Source organism: Nycticebus coucang, chromosome 2 (genome assembly GCF_027406575.1).
Source record: "Nycticebus coucang isolate mNycCou1 chromosome 2, mNycCou1.pri, whole genome shotgun sequence".
In the NCBI taxonomy this organism is placed as follows: Eukaryota; Metazoa; Chordata; class Mammalia; order Primates; family Lorisidae; genus Nycticebus; species Nycticebus coucang.
Window position 1 is genome coordinate 8517814 of NC_069781.1, and position 22590 is coordinate 8540403.

General features: G+C 50.1%; 1 protein-coding gene across 2 annotated transcripts; it reads right to left on the minus strand.

Annotated features, from left to right (window-relative positions):
* Window positions 1–203: 203 nt before the first annotated feature.
* On the minus strand, window positions 204–21031 carry TBC1D13 (TBC1 domain family member 13). Of its 2 annotated transcripts, XM_053560446.1 has the most exons (12): window positions 20903–21031; window positions 19894–19967; window positions 17494–17534; window positions 16835–16896; window positions 16584–16683; window positions 14991–15073; window positions 11548–11707; window positions 8213–8423; window positions 7540–7703; window positions 5167–5327; window positions 4892–4949; window positions 205–3175 (listed from the first exon to the last, which is right to left on the minus strand). In XM_053560446.1, exons 1-12 carry the CDS (start codon window positions 20923–20925, stop codon window positions 3110–3112), a joined length of 1203 nt encoding a protein of 400 aa, XP_053416421.1. In that variant the 5' UTR covers window positions 20926–21031; the 3' UTR covers window positions 205–3109. The 2 variants fall into 2 exon arrangements, with proteins under 2 accessions (XP_053416431.1, XP_053416421.1); XM_053560456.1 differs by lacking the exon at window positions 17494–17534 and having other exon boundaries at window positions 204–3175; window positions 20903–20976.
* Between the last annotated feature and the right edge of the window lie 1559 nt (window positions 21032–22590).

A 22590-nucleotide genomic window follows, 5' to 3' on the forward strand; every position in this document is an offset into this window, starting at 1 on the left:
TGGGGTAAGGACCCTACCCACTGAGCCACAGGCACTGTTCCATGGTCTCTCTTGCTCAGGTTGGTCTGGAACTCACGAGCCCAAGTAATCCACCCACCTCGGCCTCTCAAGTGCTGGGATTACCTTCGTGAGCTACCACACCTGGCCTTCTTTCTTTCATTTTTTTGAGGGAGTCTCACTTTGTGGCCCTGGGCAGAGTGCTGTTTTGGCTCAGGCTGAACTCGAACCTGTGAGCTCAGGCAATTCATCACCTTGGCCTCCTAGAGTGCTAGGATTATAGGTGTTGAGCCACCATGCCCAGCTTTCATGACCTTTTTCTGTGACCACTCCAAGAGACTGATTCCATCCCTGCTCAAACTTTGTTCCCTGCTCCATGAGGTCAATGCCCATGAGAACACTAGTGCACACTGCAAAGAATAAATGATTTATTTATTATTTTTTTTGAGAAGAATACATGATTTATTAAAGACTTGTCATCAACAGCACTGATTCAAGAAAGGAACAAAATAGATGAAAAAACAAAAGCAGACTAACAATCTGACTCTGGAGTGAGACCTGCTGGGTTCTTACAGCTCAATCTGTAAGTGTCCGAAGCTGGGAACAGCTTCTCAAGCAGGAAGCCTCAGGCACTGGGGCTCTGAGGGGCACCTCCCATGAAAATCTGGGGAGAACTCACCAAGGGGCAAGTCCTTGCCTCAGGCAGAATCACTGGGAGCTCAGCCTAACCTAGACATGGTCCCTGAGCTCTCCACCTTCATCTTAAGGTCAAAGAGAGACCACTGGATCCAGCGCTGCCAGAGGCAAATCAGATGCAGTGATTCAAGTAGTATGGTCCCAGGAGAGGGTGGAGATAGGCCAGAGGGAATGCATCAGGTGTCCTGGGCAGTGTCTGCTGGGTACCAGACGGTAGCCCAAGCCTCAGGCTGTGAAGGGGTCAAAATGGGGCTGAACCACCAGCTGACAAGTTCTGGGTAGAGGCTGGGCAAGGGTGGTGGGAGGCAGTGTGTCTTGGTCTCATCCCAGGGGTCCTTGAGTCTGGGAAGGACATCACCTCTCTTCACTCCCTTATACTCAGTTCCTATACAGAGACAGCAGAGCCCTTCCAACCATCTTCCTGTTTGGAAAACCAGGAAAGTCCAGGGGCAGGGAAAAAAAGATACCAATTTTGACCTTGGGAAATAAAAAAGGACTATGTCTCCAGCTCCTTTCTACCTTCCCAGCCCCACTTCTCATCCCCAAAGCACTTGCCAATATGCAATAAATAACCAGGAATCTCAATAAATAGTAAAAATCTCCCAAAACCAGAGCCGGGCATTGTGGCGGGCGCCTGTAGTCCCAGCTACTCGGGAGGCTGGGGCAGGAGAATCACTTAGGCCCAGGAGTTGGAGGTTGCTGTGAGCTGTGTGAGGCCACGGCACTCTACCGAGGGCCATAAAGTGAGACTCTGTCTCCACAAAAAAAAAAAAAAATCTCCCAAAACCGTGTTCGGAGGAGGAGGAGAATGGCAAGTGTATAAATTCCCAGCAGCATCCAAGCCACCTGAGGGAAGGTGATTCTGACCCACAGCCAGGCCTGAGAGGGCAGCGAGAAGTCTTGCTTGCCAGACTCGGGAAGGCTGTTGGGGCCTGGCTCCAGCTGGCCAGTCTGAGAAGAGGATGGCCTCCAGACCCAAACCACCTGCCCTGCTCACAGAAGGAGGGAACCTGGTCAGCAGCCCTCCTCCCAGAACTGGGAAGAGTCAACACCTGCAAGTTGGACCACCTGCTCCAACTCTGCGAACAGCCCAACAGGTGCCCAGAAAAGTGTGGCAGCAGCCTCAGGCTCCATGGGGCAGAGACACAAAGAGGCACAGCCATGGCCCTCCTGGCACCAACAGGACCCGGACTTTGATGCTCAGCTACACATGGCCTGGGGTGTGCCAGGTCCCACCTGCCCTTCGTGGGACTCACCAGTCTGTGCTGGGACCTGAAGGCCAAAGGAATGACAACTCTTGAAGCACTTGGATTCCAACCCTAGGTATGGAATCACCTTAGTGTCCTTTTCCTTTGGGACAAGAGGGCCTTTGGGAGTACTTTCAGAAAAACCTGGCTTTCCTTCTTCCTCCATAGGCAGAAAGCAGGGGAAAGAGGCTCAAAGCATCATCAATTCTCAGCAGCTTCTGGTTTCTAAGATTCCTATTATGGGAAGTGCATTCAGGGCCCTCTAGTGAGGCATTGAGAACTTTTTCCCGGTCCGGTAACCTGGAATTCTTGGGTTGTAGGGTGTGAACAGAATACAAAGTCCCAGGCTGACCTCCAGGGTCCTTGCTGAGCCAGACACCTCATTCTGTCTCCCAGGTTCACAGGAGTGGAGGGAAGGAGAAAAGGGAAGAGGCTCAGGATAAGGCACCCCAAGAGAGAGCAGCAGAGGGAGAGTAACGGAGACAAGGTACACACACCCACTTCAACAGAGGTGGAGGGAGACAGAGGTAGAGAGGCCGAGGAGAAGCAGAGACCAAGTGTGATTCAGACAGACACACACACACGCACACACACACACACGCAGAAGCAGACACACCTGGGGAATTCCAGTATACATACACACTAACACTACCAGACAGACATGCTTATTAGGAGACACACAGAGGGTGTGACCTGGGCCTGGCAGCTGCTTAGTGCCCTCAGGGTCACTTTCCCCCAGAGACGCCTAAGCACCAACCCTCAGAAGTGGTTTCTGGCCCATCTGCCAAGCACCTCCCTGACCAGCGCCCAGAGGCAGGACCCAAGGCAGAAAGGGGCCCCTGCCAACCTCCCTGTGCCTCCACATGGCCCCTGGTCCCAGAAAAGAGAACATTCCAAGCCCAACCCTGCTCAGTGGCCTGAGCAAAGGTCACAGGGCTGAAGAGCAGGCAGGGAGCTGGGGCTTGGTGGGCAGGGAAGGAGCCCGGCACAGTGTGCCCCCAGTGGGAGCGGCCTGGGCAGAGGGAGCCAGGGTGAGAAGGCCTGGAATGGATCGATCCTGCAGCTTCCCCCTGGGCTGGGGTCCCACAGGCTTCTGCATGTCCCCAGAGCAAGGTCACCAGGGTCCGATGGCTGCTCTCCCAACCAAACCTTGGCCTCTGGCTGCCAGGCTACTTTGAGTCTTGGAGCTCCTTGGCTTTCTGTAGGATCTGGCAGACATCTGTGATGGGGTAATCCTGGGTATGGGAAAGGCCAACAAAATGCCTGAGCCAGCTCACCCTTTGCCCCCTCTGCCACACTGGGGCCTGTCACCATGCTGGACCCTGGCCCTAGGGCAGGGAACACAGAACATCCCAAGCATGCTGCCCCAATGTGGCAAGGAGCTAACATTGCACCCACTGCACCAGAAACTTAGCTGACCCAAACAGTACTACCCGAGGTCCACTGCCTTCTCCTCAGGGCAGGGACCAGGACTTTTGCTGCCTCATCTTTGTCCCACAGACATCAAACCCCAGGCTCCACTCACACCCAGCACAGGCCCAGGCACTGAGGGTTGGCTGCCTGAGTCACCTCAACAGCCCTATGAGGGGGTCACTGTGCTCACACCTGTCTCAGAGAGCTAGCTGATAATGTTATGGAAAACCAACCCTACTGGAAAAGAGACTAAGAACCACAGGGTGTCACTTAGCTCTTGGGTCACATGATGAGCATAGAAGAACAAAGGTGCAAACCCAAAGCTGTCTGGCCTGTGTTCTTTTATTTATTTATTTATTTTTGTAGAGACAGAGTCTACCTTTATCACCCTTGGTAGAGTGCTGGGGTGTCACATAGCTCACAGCAACCTTCAACTCTGGGCTTAGGCGGTTCTCTTGCCTCAGCCTCCTGAGTAACTGGGACTACAGGCGCCTGCCACAATGCCCAGCTATTTTTATTTTATTTTTTTTTGAGACAGAGCCTCAAGCTGTCACCCTCGGTAAAGTGCCATAGCATTACAGCTCACAGCAACCTCCAACTCCTGGGCTCAAGCGATTCTCCTGCCTCTGCCTCCCAGGTAGCTGGGACTACAGGAGCCCACCACAACGCCCAGCCTCCTTTTTTATTGTTTTTTTGAGGTAGTTTCATTTTGTCACCCTCAGTAGAGTGCCATGGCATCAGCTCATCGCACTCTCAAACTCTTGGGTTTAAAGTGATTCTCTTGCCTCAGCCTCCCAAGTAGCTGGGTCTACAGGCACCTACCACAACACCTGCCTATTTTTAGAGACAAGAGTCTCACTTTGTCGCCCTCAGTACAGTGCCATGGCGTCACAGCTCATAGCAACCTCCAGCTCTTGGGCTTAGGCGATTCTCTTGCCTCAGCCTCCTGAATAGCTGGGACTACAGGCACCTGCCACAACCCCTGGCTATTTTTTGTTGCAGTTTGGCCGGGGTCAGGTATGTGGGGCTGGCACCCTACCCACTGAGCCACAGGCGCCGCCGCCTGCCTATTTTTAGAGACAGGTCTTGCACTTGCTCAGGCTGGTCTCAAACCCGTGAGCTCAGGCAATCAGCGGCCTCAGCCTCCCAAGTGCTGGGATTACAGGTGTGAGCCACCGCACCCAGCCTTGGCCTAAGAAGTTAATCACTATGTTCTGCTCTCCTTTCCGGGATCTGAGTGCAACTAGCAAGAAATATTGTCATGTTCTCGGTGCCTGCTATGTCCCACTTGTGACTAACCTACATACAGCCCTTGGTTTAGAGAGTCATCGTTCAAAGTCACATAACATTCAAGGTCAGTGGCAGAGCCAGGATTCAAACTCAGATCCAAAACATCTGCATCAGGGGCCTGGACTCTTCATCTCTGCTATACTCTACTGTTCCTGACCCAGCTGTCACACAGCAGCACGTGTGGGGTAGGAGCTTGGTAAGCACCTGCCTTTGGCTAAAACTATGCCTGCCCCTCCCAACTCCATTACCTGCAGAAGCCGCATGTTTACGGTAAAGTCCCCTTCCAGCAGCTGCTCCCGGATCAGGCTGAGAAAAATAAGCAGCAAAAGTTCCAGGACCCTCAACCACTGTGCGTGCGGGCCCTGCAGGCTCCTTTCAGGTCGTTCCTCCCCTCCCACAGCAAGTTTGCTGTGGCTCCTACCCACCCTCTAGAGGCTAAGACTCTATCTCCCCTCAGCCAAGGACTGGTTCCTCCCAAAAACTGGCCAGGTGAACCAATGCAAGGTCAAGGCCACATACTCACATGAGCATGGCACAGCAGACGAGAAGTAGGAAGTCAAAGCGGCTGTCATCAGCGAAGAGGGAGTCCCAGATCCGGATGACATCAGGCAGCAAAAACTCCTGGGACAGCAGCAGTGTCAGCCACCGGAAGGCAAAGAACTGGGGCTTGATGTTCTGCTCTTGCTAGAGAGACAGTGGCAGAGGGTAGGGAGCAACAATTTGTGGTTGGCTGCCACATAACACCATGCAGCCTACTAGAAGCAAATGCAGATAAACACCAGGGCCCAGGACCGAATGTCTAGGGTATAGTGGGCCAGGTGTGAATGCCAGGTACTTTTATGGAGGTGGCACTGGGTTGGCTATCAGAGAGCCTTACTCAATTAAATGAGCATAGATGCTTTGCTACCAGCCAATGTCCTCAAATCTTGCGATTTTTCTTTTTCTTTTTTTTTTTTTTGCAGTTTTTGGCCAGGGCTGGGTTTGAACCCATCACCTCCGGTATATGGGGCCGGCACCCTAATCCTTTGAGCTACAGGTGCCGCCCAGATCTTGTAATTTTTCAAGGGAAGCCACAAACCCAGATTTTTTATTTTTCAGAGATAGGATCTTACTCAGCTGTAAGCTCCTGGGCTCAAGGGATCCTTCTGCCTCAGTCTTCCAAGTAGGTGGGACTACAGGTACAGGCTACCACCACAGCGAATTTTTCTATTTTTTGTAGAGATGGGGTCTTACTGTGTTGTCCAGGTAGGTCATGAACTCCTGACCTCAAATGTTCCTCCCGCTTCAGCCCCCCAAAGTGCTGGGATTATAGGCAAGAGCCACCATGTCCTGCCAATTTATCTTAACTTTTTTTTGACCAGGATTGGGTTTGAACCCGTCACCTCTGGTATATGGGGCTGGCACCTACTCCTTTGAGCCACAGGCACCACCCTATCTTAACTTTTAAAAATGAAGATAATATCTTTTTTTTAATGTTCCTTTTCCCCCCCTTTTTATTTATTTATTTTTTATTGAGACAGAGTCTCACTTTGTGGCCCTTGGTACAGTGCTGTGGTGTCACAGCTCACAGCAACCTCCAACTCTTGAGCTTAATCGATTCTCTTGCCTCAGCCTCCCAAGTAGTTGGGACTACAGGTGCCCGCCACAGTGCTCAACGTTTTTTTGTAGAGACAGGGGTCTCACTCTGGCTCAGGCTAGTCTCGAACCTCTGAGCTCACAGCAATCCACCTGACTCGGCTTCCCACAGTGCTAGTATTATGAGTATGAGCCACCACGCCCGGCCTGAAGTTACTATCTTACTCAGGGCTCAGCGCCTGTAGCTCGTGGTTAGGGTGCCAGCCACATGTACTGGGGCTGGTGGGTTCAAACCCAGCCCGGGCCTGCTAAACAAACAACAACAAAAAAAAAATAGCCGGGCACTGTGGCAGGCACTTATAGTCCAGCTACTATAGAGGCTGAGGCAAGAGAATCACTTAAGCCCAAGAGTTTGAGGTTGCAGTGAGCTGTGACACCATGGCACTCTATTGAGGGTGACACAGTGAGACTCTGTCTCAAAAAAAAAAGTCTTACTCAGAAGACTATTAACAAACTTAACTCTTTTATTTATACAGTAAATACCCTGCACTGTTACTAGCAAATAATGGGCACTGTTCTCAACTCTTCCCTTCTCTCCCAGGCCTGCCTCAGTGTGGGGTGCATCACCATCAGTAGCAGTGACCACTTTCTTTTTTCTTTTAGAAACAAAGTCTCATTGTGTTGCCCTCAGTAGAGTGCTGTAGCATCACAGCTCACAGCAACCTCCACTCCTGGGCTATGATTCTCTTACCTCAGCCTTCCGAGGAGCTGGGACTACAGGGAGCCTGCCACAACACCCGACTATTTTTTTTTTTTTTTGCAGTTTGGCTGGGGCCGGGTTCGAACCTACCACCCTCAGTATATGGGGCTGGCGCCCTACTCACTGAGCCACAGGCACTGCCCAGCAGTTGCCACTTTGAACCCCTACCAGAGGTCCTCAAACTTTTTTTTTTTTTTGTGGTTTTTGGCCGGGGCTAGGTTTGAACCCGCCACCTCTGGCATATGGGACTGGTGCCCTACCCCTTGAGCCACAGGCACCACCTGGTCCTAAAACTTTTTAAACAGGAGGCCAGTTCATTGTCCCTCAGACCGTTGGAGGGCTGGACTACAGTTTAAAAAAAAAACTATCAACAAATTCCTATGCACACTGCACATATCTTATTTTGAATTAAAAAAACAAAACGGGAACAAATACAATCACACTGCCTCATGTGGCCGGCGGGCCGTAGTTTGAGAACCCCTGTAGCCAGACCTGGCCTTGGGCCTGGGCTGCTCAGGAACTGCTCTGCCCCTCTGCCCTTTTCCACTGTCTGGTCCTCACCAGTTTCAGGTAGAGTTCCACGTCCTTATCCTTCAAGGTGGAGTACACCTTTTCCATCTTGTAGGTGATGCCACACTGGGAGTCATCCAGGCTCTTTATGAAGTTGTCTCGGATCTCAGCCATGAGGTTGGTAAAGCAGAAAAAGGTATCCGCCTCAGCATGCTCTGGGAAAGACAGGGCGGGCGGACGCGGCACACTGAAGGCCCATCCCACCTCTCACCTACATGAAACCTGCCCTGTCTGGGCCCTTCCAAGTTGCCCCTCCCTTGTGGTCAGGCTCAGTCCTTCCTCTGTCCGTGACCACTCTCCACCCCAGAGTAAGGACATCATCGCTTTGTTCTCATATCTTCTGGCAACACTGCACACTCATGTAGCAATTTATTACATGCTCTCTTGATGACATTTTTAAATCATTCTTTAAAAACTGTCAGTGAGCTTTCTGTACATACATCTCATTTCATCTCCTCTATCAGAAATTAAGTTATAAATAGCAAAAGATCAGTAAACATCCAATATTCTAGAAGGGCAGAGCTACAAAGGATCTTAGAGGTGACCCAGACCAAACCCTCACCCGACAGAGCAGAGTGGGAGTGAGCTGCCAGCTGATACCACCCCAGCCGGGTTTGTCTCAGAGGTAGCAAGGAGAGATGGGGGTAGCCGAGAGCTTTTTTACCTTTCCACTCGCTGTTGGGGTCAGTGGCAAAGGTATAGTAGAGGGGCCCCACAATTTCGTTCATGCCCTGCACATAAGCAATGCCAGGGTTGAGCTTGGCATAGATGAACAGTATCCGCTCCACCACCTCCCAGTGGGCCTCACAGCCGTTGGGCAGCACCTCATACTTGTTCTGGGATGATGATGTGGAATTCTTTTGTGGGGAACTCATCTGGGGAGCAGAGGAGGAGCCCATCAGGAAGGACAACGAGTCCTTAGAAAGGACAGCTAGAAATAGTTACCATTAAGCCTGAGCCCGAACTTAACTTCCAGCTTAAGGGAAATAATAAGACATAAAGGAATATGTCAATTACCATAATGAGAAAACAAGTAGACAGATCCAGGATATAGGACATTCTATAAGACAATAGTACTAAGATATAATTCACAGAGATAAAAGAAAGAATAGAGCCAGTTCTGAGGTAATGGGACAGGGAAGGGGGCACGAAGAAACCTTCTAGATAAGGTTTCCTATGCACACTGCACATATCTTATTTTGAATTAAAAAAACAAAACGGGAACAAATACAATCACACTGCCTCATGTGGCCGGCGGGCCGTAGTTTGAGAACCCCTGTAGCCAGGGGAAACATTCTTATCTAGACTAGCGGTTACAAAGGTATACACTTAAGAAAAAACATACCTAGCTGGGCGCAGTGGCTCACATATATAATCCTAGTACTTTGGGAGGCTGTGAGGTAGATCGAGCTCAGGAGTTTAAGATCAGCCTGAGCAAAAGTGAGACCCTGTCTCTACTAAAAATAGAAAAACTAGCCAGGTATTATGGCATGTGCCTGTAGTTCTAGCTACTTGAGAAGCTGAGGCAAAAGGATTTCTAAAATCCAATGAGGTTGCTGTGAACTATGACTCTACCCAGGGCCACAGAATGAGACTCTGAAATCCCTGGAACTTTGAGGAGATTCAGGTGCCTGGGCTCCCTAAATTTACTCAATCAGAAGCTCCAGAGGTGGAGGTAGCCCAGCGCAGGTCCTGGGGACATTATACTTCCTCTCCATGATAAGCACAGTAGAACCTCTATAGCTGACCACCTCCCTACACGGACCACATCCTTAAGTTGATTTAGTTTTTATAGACCAGACATGCACCACCCGTAGTGCAGTAGGCCTAGTTCCTTATGTTGACCAGTTTGTTCCAGTCCCTCGGGCGGTCACTTACAGAGGTTTGTGTGCAGTGTGTGTGTATAAACGAACACACATGCACATGTTTATATGCAGTAGCCCTAAGAGCTTTCAATTTGTCAGTGTTGTACAAACCTTCTTCCACTTAGCCCTCTGAACCACCTAGAATATTCCCTCAACATCATTTTCTTTCCTTTTCTTTTTTTTTTTTTTGCAGTTTCTGGCCAGGACTGGGTTTGAACCTGCCACCTCCAGCATAGGGGGCCGGTGCCCTACCCCTTTGAGCCACATGAGCCACCTCCTTTTTTTTGAGACAGGGTTTCACTTTGTCGTCCTCTGTAGAGTGATTTCATGTCATAGCTCACAGCAACCTCCAACTCCTGGGTTTAGGTGATTCTCTTACCTCAGCCTCTCCAGTAGCTGGGACTACAGGCGCCTGCCACAATGCCCAGCTATTTTGTTGTTGTTGGTGGTGGTGGTGGTTTGTTTAGCAGGCCCAGGCCAAGTTCGAACCCACCAGCCCTGGTGTTACATGGCCAGCACCCTAATCATTGAGCTATGGATGCTGAGCCTCAATATCATTTTCAAGATGAAAAAACTGATGTTCAGAAATGTTAGGCCACACACTAAATGTCTCACATTAAATGAATAGCACTGGGAATTGAACCCAAACAGGCTGACTTCAAACCCTGAGGTCTAGGCCTCTAGGACAGGCTACCTCTTAAGGGTGCCCAGTGCTGTAGGGTGCCGGCCCCATATGCCGGAGGTGGCGGGTTCAAACCCAGCCCCAACCAAAAACTGCAAAAAAAACAAACAAAGGGTGCCCAGTGCTTTCTGCTTTCTACCATGACCTCATTTCATCCCTCTGGCAACTCAAAAGCCAGGCAGAAGTGAAATGGTCATGCCTAGTTTATAAGAAGAGGAAATAAAGGCCCAGGAACACAAGCCAGTATTGCTTGCCGAGGGTCACACACGGTCAACTTTAACTCAAACCGCCCAACCAGCGGCCCCACAAATTTCTGGTGGGTTCTCTGATGACAGGTCCAGTTCCAAAAGTTAAAATGTGTAGGAGCTTGGCTTTCAGACCCCATTTGCTATAGTCCCCACCTGGCCCTTTAGCCAGGAAATCTGCCCCTGGAGGGCTGTCCACAGAGAGCCACGTGGTTATTTACACAAGTGCTCTGCACCTCGTGGCAATTCTGCTGGACACAACTCTGTCACAGGCACATGGAACCCTAGCATCAGCCGTATCTGTCCTGACACTCTGTCAGAGCCTTGATCAAAGTCATTCTGCTGCCAGTGGCCGGGGGGGGGGAGGGGGCACTTGCAGGGTAGTATCTGCTTCTACCTTGTTAGAGGCTACAGAGAAGGGTTTTGTCATGACAGAGGACAGTAAAAAGTTTTGGGGAACAAACCACTGCTCCAAGGACCAAAGCAGTAGATGTACATTGATGAACAAAGTAATATACTTGTTTGGCTACAAGCAGCTTCTCAGAGTTACAGCAATCTGCTGGATTTGGGTTCAAACACCAGCAAGACTTGTCTAGCACAAGTCCTAGCAATTCTACCTCCTAAGTCTCTCAGATTATGCCACCCCAGCCCCCACAGCTCCCACCACCTCTTGCAGCTGCCTCCCAGGCAGCCTCTCCATATCCGTTCTGATGTCCCCACAGTGCCCAATCTTTTACAAAAGCAGACCTGAACTGTCACTGTTCTGCTCAGAATGCTGCAAGGGCTCATGGCCTCACAACCACCAGTGCTCTTCTCTGTCCTTCAAGGCTTGCTCAAATGTCACCTCCTCAGGGAAGTCTTCTCTGAAACCCAGCACCAGTCAGCCCTGACCCCACCCCATCCCCCTGCACACTTTCTCACCACATGTAAATGATGTTCTCAGAGCCACCTCTGCCATAGAATAGAAGTGTGGCTTGTTTACAGTGATGCAAGGCCTTCCCCCGGCAGCCATTACACCAGCTGGAGGCCAGTGAACCTCTGAGGTCAGACTTATTAAAAAAGCCCAGAGGCAAACCAGGTAGGACCAATGCTTTGGGTAACTGTCAGGGCAGACAGTTACGGGCATGGCACCTGTGCTCAATGGCCCACAGGAGGCAAGAAGAGAGACACTATAGGAGGAGGCCCTGGGGGCCCCAGGTTGGCTCACATTTGTAACCCCACTCCGGTTCCGGGCCACCGTCTGGGATTTCAGCGTCGTCTGTTCCACTCGCTTACGAAGGGTCTCAAATTCATTCTGAGGGTCCAGGATGAGGAGGCAAGGGTACTCGGTGGCCCTCTGAAAGAAGGATATATCGGGGCACAACCTCCTGTCAAGAGGGAACAGGAAGAAATCCTGTTACTTGGGACATTTTTGGCTATTCTTTTTTTGTTTGTTTTTTGTTTTTTTTTATTTTTTTCTGTAGAGACAGAATTTCATTTTATGGCCCTAGGTAAAGTGCCATGGCATCACACAGCTCACAGCAACCTCCAACTCCTGGGCTCAAGCGATTCTCTTGCATCAGCCTCCCAAGTAGCTGAGACTACGGGCGCCCACCACAACACCCGGCTATTTTTTTGTAGCAGTTTGGCCGGGGCTGGGTTGAACCCGCCACCCTCGGTATATGGGGCCAGCACCTCACCAACTGAGCCACAGGTGCCGCCCTTTTTGTTTTTTTTTTTTTGACCATGTGTGTGACCCTATGTCCCTCTTGGTAGAGTGTAGTGGCATCACAGCTCACAGCAGCCTCCATCTCTTGGGCTTAAGCCCAATTCTCTTGCCTCAGACTCCCAACTAGCTGGGACTACAGGCACCCGCCACAACACCCAGCTATTTTTTGTTGCAGTTGTCGTTGTTTAGCTGGCCCAGGCTGGGTTTGAACCCGCCAGCCTCGGTGTATGTGGCTGGTACCGTAACCACTCTGCTACGGGCCCCAAGCCATGGACACTTTTGGCTATTTCATCAGCACCCTGGTGCCAGAAGACTCCTGAGCTCCAGGGATCCTGCAACCTGAGCCTCGCAGAGTACTAGGATTACAGGCACGAGCCACCGCACCCAGCCCAAGTTTTTAAAATAGACGTATTGCAGGATATGCACATTTTAGACGTAGCACATGGCAACCTGCCCTCTACAAATACTGAAGGTCATGCTACAATCACCACCAGTGTGAGGCAGAACCTACTCCCCTCGGTCAATATGTGGTTTAATGAGGCTATCAGGACACCTCATGACAGAGCACTCCTTCTCCTGCAGCCTGGCTGAGCCACCCAGTGCTGGGATCCCTTGGGGCTATCTTCTAAAGCAAAGCAGCAGCACCCCTGGGGTGAGGGTGAGGACCTTCCTCCCCACGTGCCCTACCAAGCTACAGGGCACTCACTCGTGCCATTCCTCAGCTCGGGTCCCTTCCTCGCCACCTCCTCCACTTTTTCACATTCTACTCTGAATTACCTCCTCAGAAAGGCTTTTCCTGACCCCTCAATGCAAAAGAGCCCCACTCGGCCCCCAGCTCAGCATCTGTAGCTCAGCAGCTAGGGCACCAGCCACATACACCGGAGCTGGTGGGTTCAAACCCAGCCCGGGCCTGCCAAACAACAATGACAACTACAACCAAAAATAGCAGGGTGTTGTGGTGGGCGCCTGTAGTCCCAGCTTCTTGGGAGGCTCAGGAAAGAGAATCGCTTAAGTCCAGGAGTTGGAGGTTGCTGTGAGCTGTGATGCCACAGCACTCTACCAAGGGCAACATAGTGAGACTCTGTCTCAAAAAAAAAGAAAAAAAAAAAAAAGAGGGCCCCCCTGTTATTCTCTCAGAGCATCAGTTTTTTCCTTCTGTAACAGCATTTATGGTGATTGCAGCTACTTATTTGTTTCCAGGCTCACCATCTGTCTCTCACTTAAAGAGCAGATACCCTTCTGGTCTTCCTCACCCCCAAACCTTTACTCATACCAGCCCTCAGCAACTTCCTAAGAAACATCCGAATGAAGGTGCACTTGGCATGGGATGGTGCAGACTGGTTTAGGCACCTGAGAGCTGCCCCTTGGAGTGCTGAAGGGTCAAATTGTGAGGGACAGCCAGCCAGATTGTCCTGTCTGACCAAGGAGAGTGCCACAGAAGGACTCAGGCAGACTGTTGTAAGGGGAACAGATTAAGTTCCCAGGACCCTTTTCCATTGGAGAGCTGATGATTTTAAGGGCTTTTGCACAGTGCTAAGACTAGCACAACACTTCCACATGCCTGTGGGAACCCAGGCCCCACTCTATGCCCTTAACCTGAACCACCTTACTTGCACTTCACAGATACAGTGTCCTATATCCTGGATCAAGTAGGCACACACTGCAGATCCAGCTTAAGGGAAATAATAAGGTTGGATCTGTCTACTTGCACTTCACAGATACAAAAAATAATGCTCAGAGAGCCTGCATCACTTGCCTGAGGTCACACAGCTAAATGGTGAATATGGAACTGAAACCAGGCAAATGGACTTGGAACCCCAGCTCTTAGCCAGTCTACTGGTAATTGACACACTTAACCATTCCACCACCCTACAGACAAGGCCTTCCTTCTAGCTCCTCTCCCAGCCTCATGGAAAATCCCACATGGTGCAGCTCCAATTTTAAAACATACATAACTGACCATGTCATTCCCTTGCTCAAAAGCTTTGCATGACTGACTCCCATGCCCTTAGGATCAAGTCCAAGGTCCGGCCCCTGCCTTCCACCCTGGGCTTTGCATTTCTTCTTTTTTTTTTTTTTTTGAGACAGTCTCATTTTGTCACCCTTGGTAGAGTGCCATGATGTCACAGCTCACAGCAACCTCAAACTCTTGGGCTTAACAGATTCTCTTGCCTCAGCCTCCCATGTAGTGGGGATTACAGGCACCCACCACAACACCTGGCTATTTTTTTGTTATTATTGTCATTGTTGTTTAGCTGGCCCGGGTTGGGTTCAAACCTACCAGCCTCGGTGTATGTGGCCAGCACCATAACCACTGTGCTATAGGGGCCAAGCCATGCATTTCTTTTTGAATATACCAAATTACCAAATTCTGTGGGCTCTCTAGGCCTTCCCAAAGAAGACTTCCCACCCACAACAGTCTTTTCCTCTCCTGAGGCCTCTGACTCCTCAAACCACAGCTGACATGCAACTTTCTCAGGCTAGGCTTCCCTCAACATCCTAAACTTTACATCAGAGCATTTACCATGAATGCTAATTGCAGTTAAGTTCTAACTGGCTGAATGTCTGTCTTGCCATCTTCCACTCTAGGTTCTAAGATACATGGGGGAAGAGACCATGTCTATCTACTCAGTGCCTAACCCTGAGCTTAGCACTAAGCCTAGCATACAGCCAGGGCTCAATACTTGCTTAATGAATGATCAGATGAGTCTATGAATACCCAGGGCACAAATGAACTGAAGTGTAGATTAGGAGAGCTGGGCATGTGCAAGCACAGAGTCCCCACTGCTCACTTCCCTCCCCGCCCATCCTCAATAGCACCTGGACCCACAGGGACAATCCACATACACCCTGTGAGCCTGGGCTGCAAAGGGACAGGACAGAGCTGAAGAAACCCCCAGAAGTCCTGCAGGCCAGCCCCAGCCCCTGGGTGTCCTGCCTACCGAACATCCTTGTCGATCTGCAGCAGCACCTCATTGTCCTTGAAGTATGTGTTCCACCGACTGTCGGGGCTGGGGTTGAGGGGCTATGGGGGGAGAAGAAACAGCTCTGTCCACAACACAACTAGGGCCCAGGGACTGATTTGACCCTGGAGGCTTAAGCAGTGGCCTCACCCCAACTATCCCACCACATGCCCGCAGACAGTCTGCAAGCTACTCAGAGGAGATAGCCTTGGCCTTCTCATAGCCTACCAAATCCCATTCCAACTCCACAGCCAACAGAGGAGCTAGAAGTCTCCTCCGAGTCTATCCCTGCTGGGCAAGGTCTCTGTTCTTTCTGTTCCTTGCCTTAGCTCTAGAACTGTGTATAATAGATCTAACTAAGTGCTTATTGAATGAATGAATGTTATATCATTAGGTTTCTTTTCTTTTTCTTTTTTTGAGACAGAGTCCTGGGTAGAGTGCCATGGCATCACAGCTCACAGCAACCTCAGTCTCTTGGGCTCAAGGGATCCTCTTGCCTCACCTTCCCCAGTAGTTGGGATTACAGGTGCCCACCACTAAGGCTGGCTAGTTTTTTTTTTTTGGCCATGGCTGGGTTTGAACCCGCCACCTCCGGCATATGGGGCCAGTGCCTTACCCCTTTGAGCCACAGGTACGACCCTAAGCCTGGCTAGTTTTTTTCTATTTTTTCTATATATATATATATTTTTTTTCAGAGACAGAGTCTCACTTTGTCACCCTCAGTAGAGTGCTGTGGCGTCACAGATCACAGCAACCTCCAGCTCTTGAGCTTAGGCAATTCTCTTGCCTTGGCCTTCCGAGTAGATGGGACTACAGGTGCCCACCACAATGCCTGGCTATTTTTTTGTTACAGTTTGGCTGGGGCCAGATTCAAACCCACCACCCTCAGTATATGGGGCTGGCGCCCTACTCACTGAGCCACAGGCGCCGCTTGTTTTTTCTATTTTTAGTAGAGATGGGGTCTTACTCTTGCTGAGGCTGTCTTGAACTCCTGAGCTCAAGTGATTCTCCCACCTCAGCCTCCCAGAGTTGCTAGGATTACAGGTGTGAGCCACCAGGCCTGGCTATCATTAGGTTTCTCTGACTCTCATTTATCAATGCTTTGAGTCGTCAATGTCTATCCCTGGAGGACAGGCCCAGGGCCAATCCATTTCACTTCCTGCAGTGTGAAGCACACAGGAGGGGCTCAGTGTCTGAGGACAGAACAGATTTCCTCAAGGCCCCAGAAAGGCACCTTGTCGACCCTCCTGCCTTGCTCTTTCTTCAGCTATCACCACAGGACCTGCCTCAAGGAACAGGGTTGAGGTTAAAAGGAGACCTTGCCCTTACAGCATCTGAAGCAGGGCTCCCCACAGCACTCCCTGGGCACTTGCCACCATTTATTGTACTGACTGGGCCTGAGAAGTGTGGCGAGACAACTGTCTTCAGGGACTGAGCAACCAAACTCAGAAAGGGACTGGAAGTCTAGAGTGACCAGACCACACCTCTCCTCTGGGGAGAGGGGACTTGGCCCAAAAGGCACTGCCCCTCCCCAAATTGTATCTTCAGTTTCTGCTACCTGCCCTTACTCACATGATCCTCAAAGGTCACATCCTCCCTGGACACACCCATGTTGGCCTTGGCAATGCCAGGCTGGATGATCATTTCCCTCAGGAACTGAGAGTATAGCTCCCTGCAGAGAGAAGGAAGAGGGGTGATTACCAAAGGTCTTGCTCAGGGAGCCGAGACCAGAGAAGTAACAATAGGAGGCAGCACGGTCTCAGCACCACCATCTCTGTTTGACGTAGAAGCCCTCCTGCCATCACCCTTCCATGGGGACTCACCTCTGCTTGGCCAGAATGGAGGTCCATGAGGCTCTCTCCAGGGGGAGGTAGTTCAAGAGAATCTGCAGAGGGAGAGAGGCTAAGCTCTGGTGATCATCCCACCCTAACCTTAGACAGTTAGGTAGAGGCTGACAGGCTAAGAAAAACATCTCATAAAGCCCAGAGAAGATAAGAAAGGCTGGAACCCAGGAACATTTGTGTGAGCAGGGCTCGCCTCCCCTCTCTTCCCCGGCTAACTCCCTTTTCCTTTATCCCAAACCAGCCCTTTTCTCTGCTTTCCTCATATACACACTTCCAAATGATTAAAAAAAAAAAAAACACTTGTGCTCAGAAGGGCTACAAATCGGGACACTGGGTTTCTGCTGCCACCTTAGCTCATAGCTTTGGAGAAAGCACAGACTTTGTTTTATCCCAGTAAGCATCACTTCCGCTGGTACAGACCAGAAAGCAGAGGTCTTCACCAGCATTGGAAAGTGTCCCATCCCCGAGGAGATCCTGGAGGGGACACCAAGAGGAACAGAAAACCCAAAACTTCCCAGAAGTGCTTCCTCAGACAAGCAAGGAAAAGTACAGAATAGGAAGAAGGGGCTGGGGTGAGGGCAGCCCATGCAGGAACCCAGGGACTCCCAGCACAGAAGCCCCACCCTAGACACACCCACCTTCCAGCAGAGGCACCGCAGTCCGCCCTCACAGGGGATGCCTGTGGACATAGCAGGCAAAGGTCACGCCCAGGCCAGAATCCCAGAACCCCCAGCCCTTCACCTTGGAGCCAGCTGGCAGAGAGTAGGAAAGAAGTCCTTGTCCAAAAATCATTTTCTGACAGAAAGATTATTAGACTGAATGCTAATTCTATGTGTAATTGCTATCCATGACCCCAGCCCAAAGCCCCTTCTGTCTAGAATTTTTTTTTTGTAGAGACAGAGTCTCACTTTATCATCCTTGGTAGAGTGCTGTGGTGTCACACAGCTCACAGCAACCTCCAACTCCTGGGCTTAGGTGATTCTCTTGCCTCAGCCACAGGCACCGCCCTAGAATGTTCTTTTGAGGATAACACTTCCTCAATAGTCTCATCCTTGATATTTCTTCCTCAGAGCAGCCTTTCCCAACTATCATCTCTTCCCAATCAAATTCAGGTCTCCTGTTATAAATAATAATGATTTTGTGACTTCTTCATAGCATCTAACACAACTGGATATATATAATTAGCGTATATATTTAACATCTGTTATCTGCACTACTGCATAAGCTCCAGAAAGACAAAACAACATCTACTATTAATCACAGTGCCTAGCACATGGCACGGCACACAGAAGGTAGCTGTGGAATCCTACAAATGCTAAGTGGTTTGTGCTTTACAGACTTTATTTCACTTAATCCTCACTATTACCCCAGTAAGTAGGGAAGATTAACATCATCGTCCTCATCCTGTACATAAGAAAACATCTATAGGGAGACGCCTGTGGTTCAGTGGGTAGGGCACTGGCCCCATATATGGAGGGTGGCGGGTTCAAACCCAGCCTCAGCCAAACTGCAAAAAAAAAAAAATAGCCGGGCATTGTGGCCGGTGCCTGTAGTCCCAGCTACTCAGGAGGCTGAGGCAAGAGAATCAGCTAAGCCCAGGAGTTGGATGTTGCTGTGAGCTGTGACGCCACAGCATTCTACCAAGAGTGACAAAGTGAGACTCTGTCTCTAAAAAAAGAAAAAAAGAAAGAAAGAAAACTTATCTATAAAGACAGAGCAACCAAGGACTCAACACAGGTCTGATTCTAAAGCCCAAACTTTCTTTTTTTTTGGAGACAGAGTCTTGCTCTATTGCCCAAGGTTAGAGTGCCTGATGTCAGCTGAGCTCACAGCAGCCTCCAACTCCTGAGTTTAAGTGCTGTCAGCTGAGGTCACTGGAACCTCAAACTCTAGGGTTCAAGCGATCCTCCTGCCTCAGCTTCCCAGAGTCTAAGAATTACAGGCGTGGGCCACCCCACCCAGCCTAAAGCCCAACTCTCAACACCTAACACAGACTGCCTCCCCTTCCAGGCCTACATACTACTCCTGAACAGAAAGTTAAAATTCTCCTGCAACGTTATCAGTAACCTAGCTAGAGCAGTATCCCTGGCCCTATGACATGAACTAATGCCCCCAACTTAGAAATCTGCACAGTGATAGCGGAAGAACTTATTGGCAAAGTTACAGGGGAAAGGTAGTAACAAGAAGCTACATGGAATGCTTTGGAGTATTTTGTTTTGTTTTTTGAGACAGAGTCTCACTGTTTCCCAGGCCCGAGTGCCATGATGTCAGCCTAGCTCACAGCAACCTCCAACTCCTGGGTTCAAGTGAATCTCCTGCCTCAGCCTCCCAAGTAGCTGGGACTATAGGCACCCACCACAATGCCCAGCTAATTTTTCTGTTTTTAGAAGAGACAGGGTCTCACTCTTGCTCAGGTTGGTTTCCAACTCCTGAACTCAAGTGATCTTCCTGCATTAGCCTTCTAGAGTGTAGGATCACAAGTGTGAGCCACTTGGGAGCACTTTTAAACATAAGCAAAAAGCCGATGATTAACCATGTTAGAGAGGGCAAAGTCAAACAGTGCTGAGTATCAGCTCCTTAAAGTCAATGTCCCATGGCTGAAATTCTACCATCAACCAACGTTTACTGTCAACTTCAGTCAGCTTAGACCCCAAGTCAGGGAGAGATCCAGGAACCACCGTGCAGCTAACTGAATTCCACAACACAGGAAGCTAGCTGGGGAATAAGAAAAGGCCTGACTTAGGCTCATAAAGTCCCTGCCCACTCTCATTCTCCCATTTTCAGTCCTCTCAGGTTTCTCCTGGAACCCTGGTGCCTGCCTCCTGTATAAGGCCTAAAGATGTTCTGTGGCCAGGACTCCAGGAAATCTCCCCAAACTAAAAAGTGGTCGCTGCCTGTTCACCTCTACAGAACCTAGAGAAGGCCTCAAGACATTAGACTGCTCCCAGAACTGACTAGGTGTGGCCTTGGGCACCTTCCCCTCCATCCTAGCCATATGGCTGCTCTAGGGAAATGCTAAAAATAGAGTTGCCTCTTACCACTAAAACTGAGTTCCCGAAGCTTTTCCAATGCAATTGAGGGCTCCTTCAAGACATCCTGGAAATCTGCAATCCTAGAAGGGAGAGAAGGTGGCAAATGAAGCACTCAAACCCTAAGGTAACAGGCTTAGTGACTGAACCTGTCACCCTTCCTTCCCCACATCTCCTGTCTCCAACCTGTCCCTCCTTCCCCTTTAGGACATAAAAACAACAAAGCTTGTTCAAGGTCCTCACCAAAAGCAGATCCGGGAAACTATAAACCTATAGATCACTTCTTGCTCTAAGTCCAGAAACACAGAATGCCAGTGAAGAAACCCGAGATAGTACTAGAACTTCTCAAATAAGCACCATAAAATTAGACAAATTTTGATATTTAGTTAGCTGACATTTAATGGGCACTTCCTGCTGGCCAGGTCTGGCTCACAGCACAGGCACAGCAGAACTCAATGCATCCTAGGAACAGAAGTAATTCGATCCACAGACAGTGGACCCATGCAATCTGCACGGAGCTCTCCATGCTCACAAATATAACCATTACAAGACCTTTGGGCCTGCCCACAAGCAAGTACAAAAGGTTTTGAAAAGCACATTCTGGAGGAAAACTGAAGAGTGAACAAAATTTAGCCAATGCTGCAGGAGCTGGGGAAAAGACAGATTGAAGAAAGTAAGTTTTCTGGCATTTCTAGGAGGAAAAGGGCGTAGGAGAAAGGAGAGTACTGAGGCAGACGGGACGGGACTGGGGCATGGAGGTCTGGATGAGTACAGTAAGGGAAGGGGGAATCCAGGGGTCCAAGAGGAGAGAGACAAAAGGGTGACACCGGGGGCAGAAGGGATGCCCTGGCTCCCCCTCCCTCCGCCCCACAGGTAAATGGGATTAGAAAGTGAACGCCCAAGTCCCTCTGCCCGGGGCCTCCGATTCCTGGCCGCGCCCGCACTCCCACTCTTTGCAGGGCAGAAGGGGCGTCCGGGCAGGAGTAGTCTGAATGGGTAAGACCCGGTGGCCCTTTACCGGCTCTTGTGCAGACTCGACATGGTGTTGACTTCCGGACCCCCAGGTGCCTCCGCAGCCTGCGCCGTCGCCACCGCCCCCCAGGGACGAGGGGCGCGGGACAAAAGCCTCCGGCCGGAAACGCAAACACCGGCCTGCTCGTTCCGCCCTGCCCGGCCCGGCTTGTCCCGCCCCGCTTGGTCACGTGCCACTTCTCTCCTCTCCTCGCACCCGCACCACAACCCGGTCCTGCTGCCTAGGCTGGGCGGGGTGGGCAGGGCAAGAGGGGTTGGGAGTTCGTGGCTCCCCAACCCCGCACCCCAGCGGCCAAGTTCCAGGACCTGCCCAGGACATTGCAGATTGTGTGTTTCTATCTAGGCAATATACCTGTGACCCTGTCATCTTCCCTACACGTATCCCACCTACAATTCACTATTGCGTGATTGTCTCGCAAATGTGGGCCGCCTCTGCTAAAATGTGCTGGCTTCCTGGCCTCTCTTGTTCGCTGCTTAGTCTTCAAGGCCTGCGACATCCCCAGCACTGAACAGGTGGCTCAGTAAATATCGGATGGAGGAGTAGGACTACAAATCAGTGCTTCCTTGACTTTTGCATTTCATAAACAGTACAATTTCTGCAATGTTATCATAATTTCAGGACAATAGAAAAAGAAAGCCAAGATATCAGAAATCCTCTCTAAGAAAAAATAGTTGGCAGCCTTAAAATGATTTTCTTTGCACACTTATGCATATGTGTGTAATTGTCCTTGTTCTTTTAATTTTTCCACAGATAGTGAAGACTTTGATGCTGGACTGTATAACCAACCTCTACTCCCCCTCCAGCTTTCATGTGCCTGCCCACTAAGATTTCATCTGCCTATTAGAGCAGGCACACACATACTTGTTCCTTCATTCACTTATTCTATTAAATACAAAAAAGTTCTGCAACTGCTATGTGCTGGACACTATGCTGAATGTTTCTGGAGAATACAAAGATTAAGTTTTCTGGAATGACATATAAGAAAGGAAGACACATTGACTTAATTGCCCAACAGGCAAGGAACACTTTTTAGATAAAAAGAATACCAAGCCAGCCCTTTAAAATGTTAATTAAGAAGACAGGAAAACCCCAAATAATATCTCCAGAAAAATATAGTTGGCTATCATGTGGGAAAAAATTAAGTTCTATCCTTACCTCACGTCTAATGCAAAACTTCTTTTTTTTTTTTTAGAGACAGAGTCTCACTTTATGGCCCTCGGTAAAGTGCTGTGGCATCACAGCTCACAGCAACCTCCAACTCCTGGGCTTAAGCGATTCTCTTGCCTCAGCCTCCCGAGTAGCTGGGACTACAGGCACCCGCCACAACGCCCGGCTACTTTTTGGTTGCAGTTCACAGGCACCCGCCACAACGCCCGGCTACTTTTTGGTTGCAGTTCAGCCGGGGCCGGGTTTGAACCTGCCACCTTCGGTATATGGGGCCGGCGCCCTACCGATTAAGCCACAGGCGCCACACTAATGCAAAACTTCTAAATGGATTAAAGGTGTGAAAAGGAAAAATCTGGCAGGTGCACTGCACCTGTAGTCCCAGCTGCTTGGGAGGATGAGTGGGAGGATCACTTGATCATAGGTGTTCATAGGGAGCTATGATCATGGCACTGTACTCCAGCCTGGGTGACAGAATGAGACTCTGAGACAGTGGGGGTGGGGTGAGA

What these genes read in the sequence shown, in the direction of transcription:
- TBC1D13 (XM_053560446.1), bottom strand. Translation starts at nt 20,925, where the DNA reads ATGTCGAGTCTGCACAAGAGCCG. An exon ending in TCGGGAACTCAGTTTTAGTG is followed by an intron (nt 17,535 to 19,893) that starts GTAAGAGGCAAC and finishes CTATGTCCACAG; the next exon opens with GCATCCCCTGTGAGGGCGGA. An exon ending in ACCGGAGTGGGGTTACAAAT is followed by an intron (nt 8,424 to 11,547) that starts GTGAGCCAACCT and finishes TCTGCTCCCCAG; the next exon opens with ATGAGTTCCCCACAAAAGAA.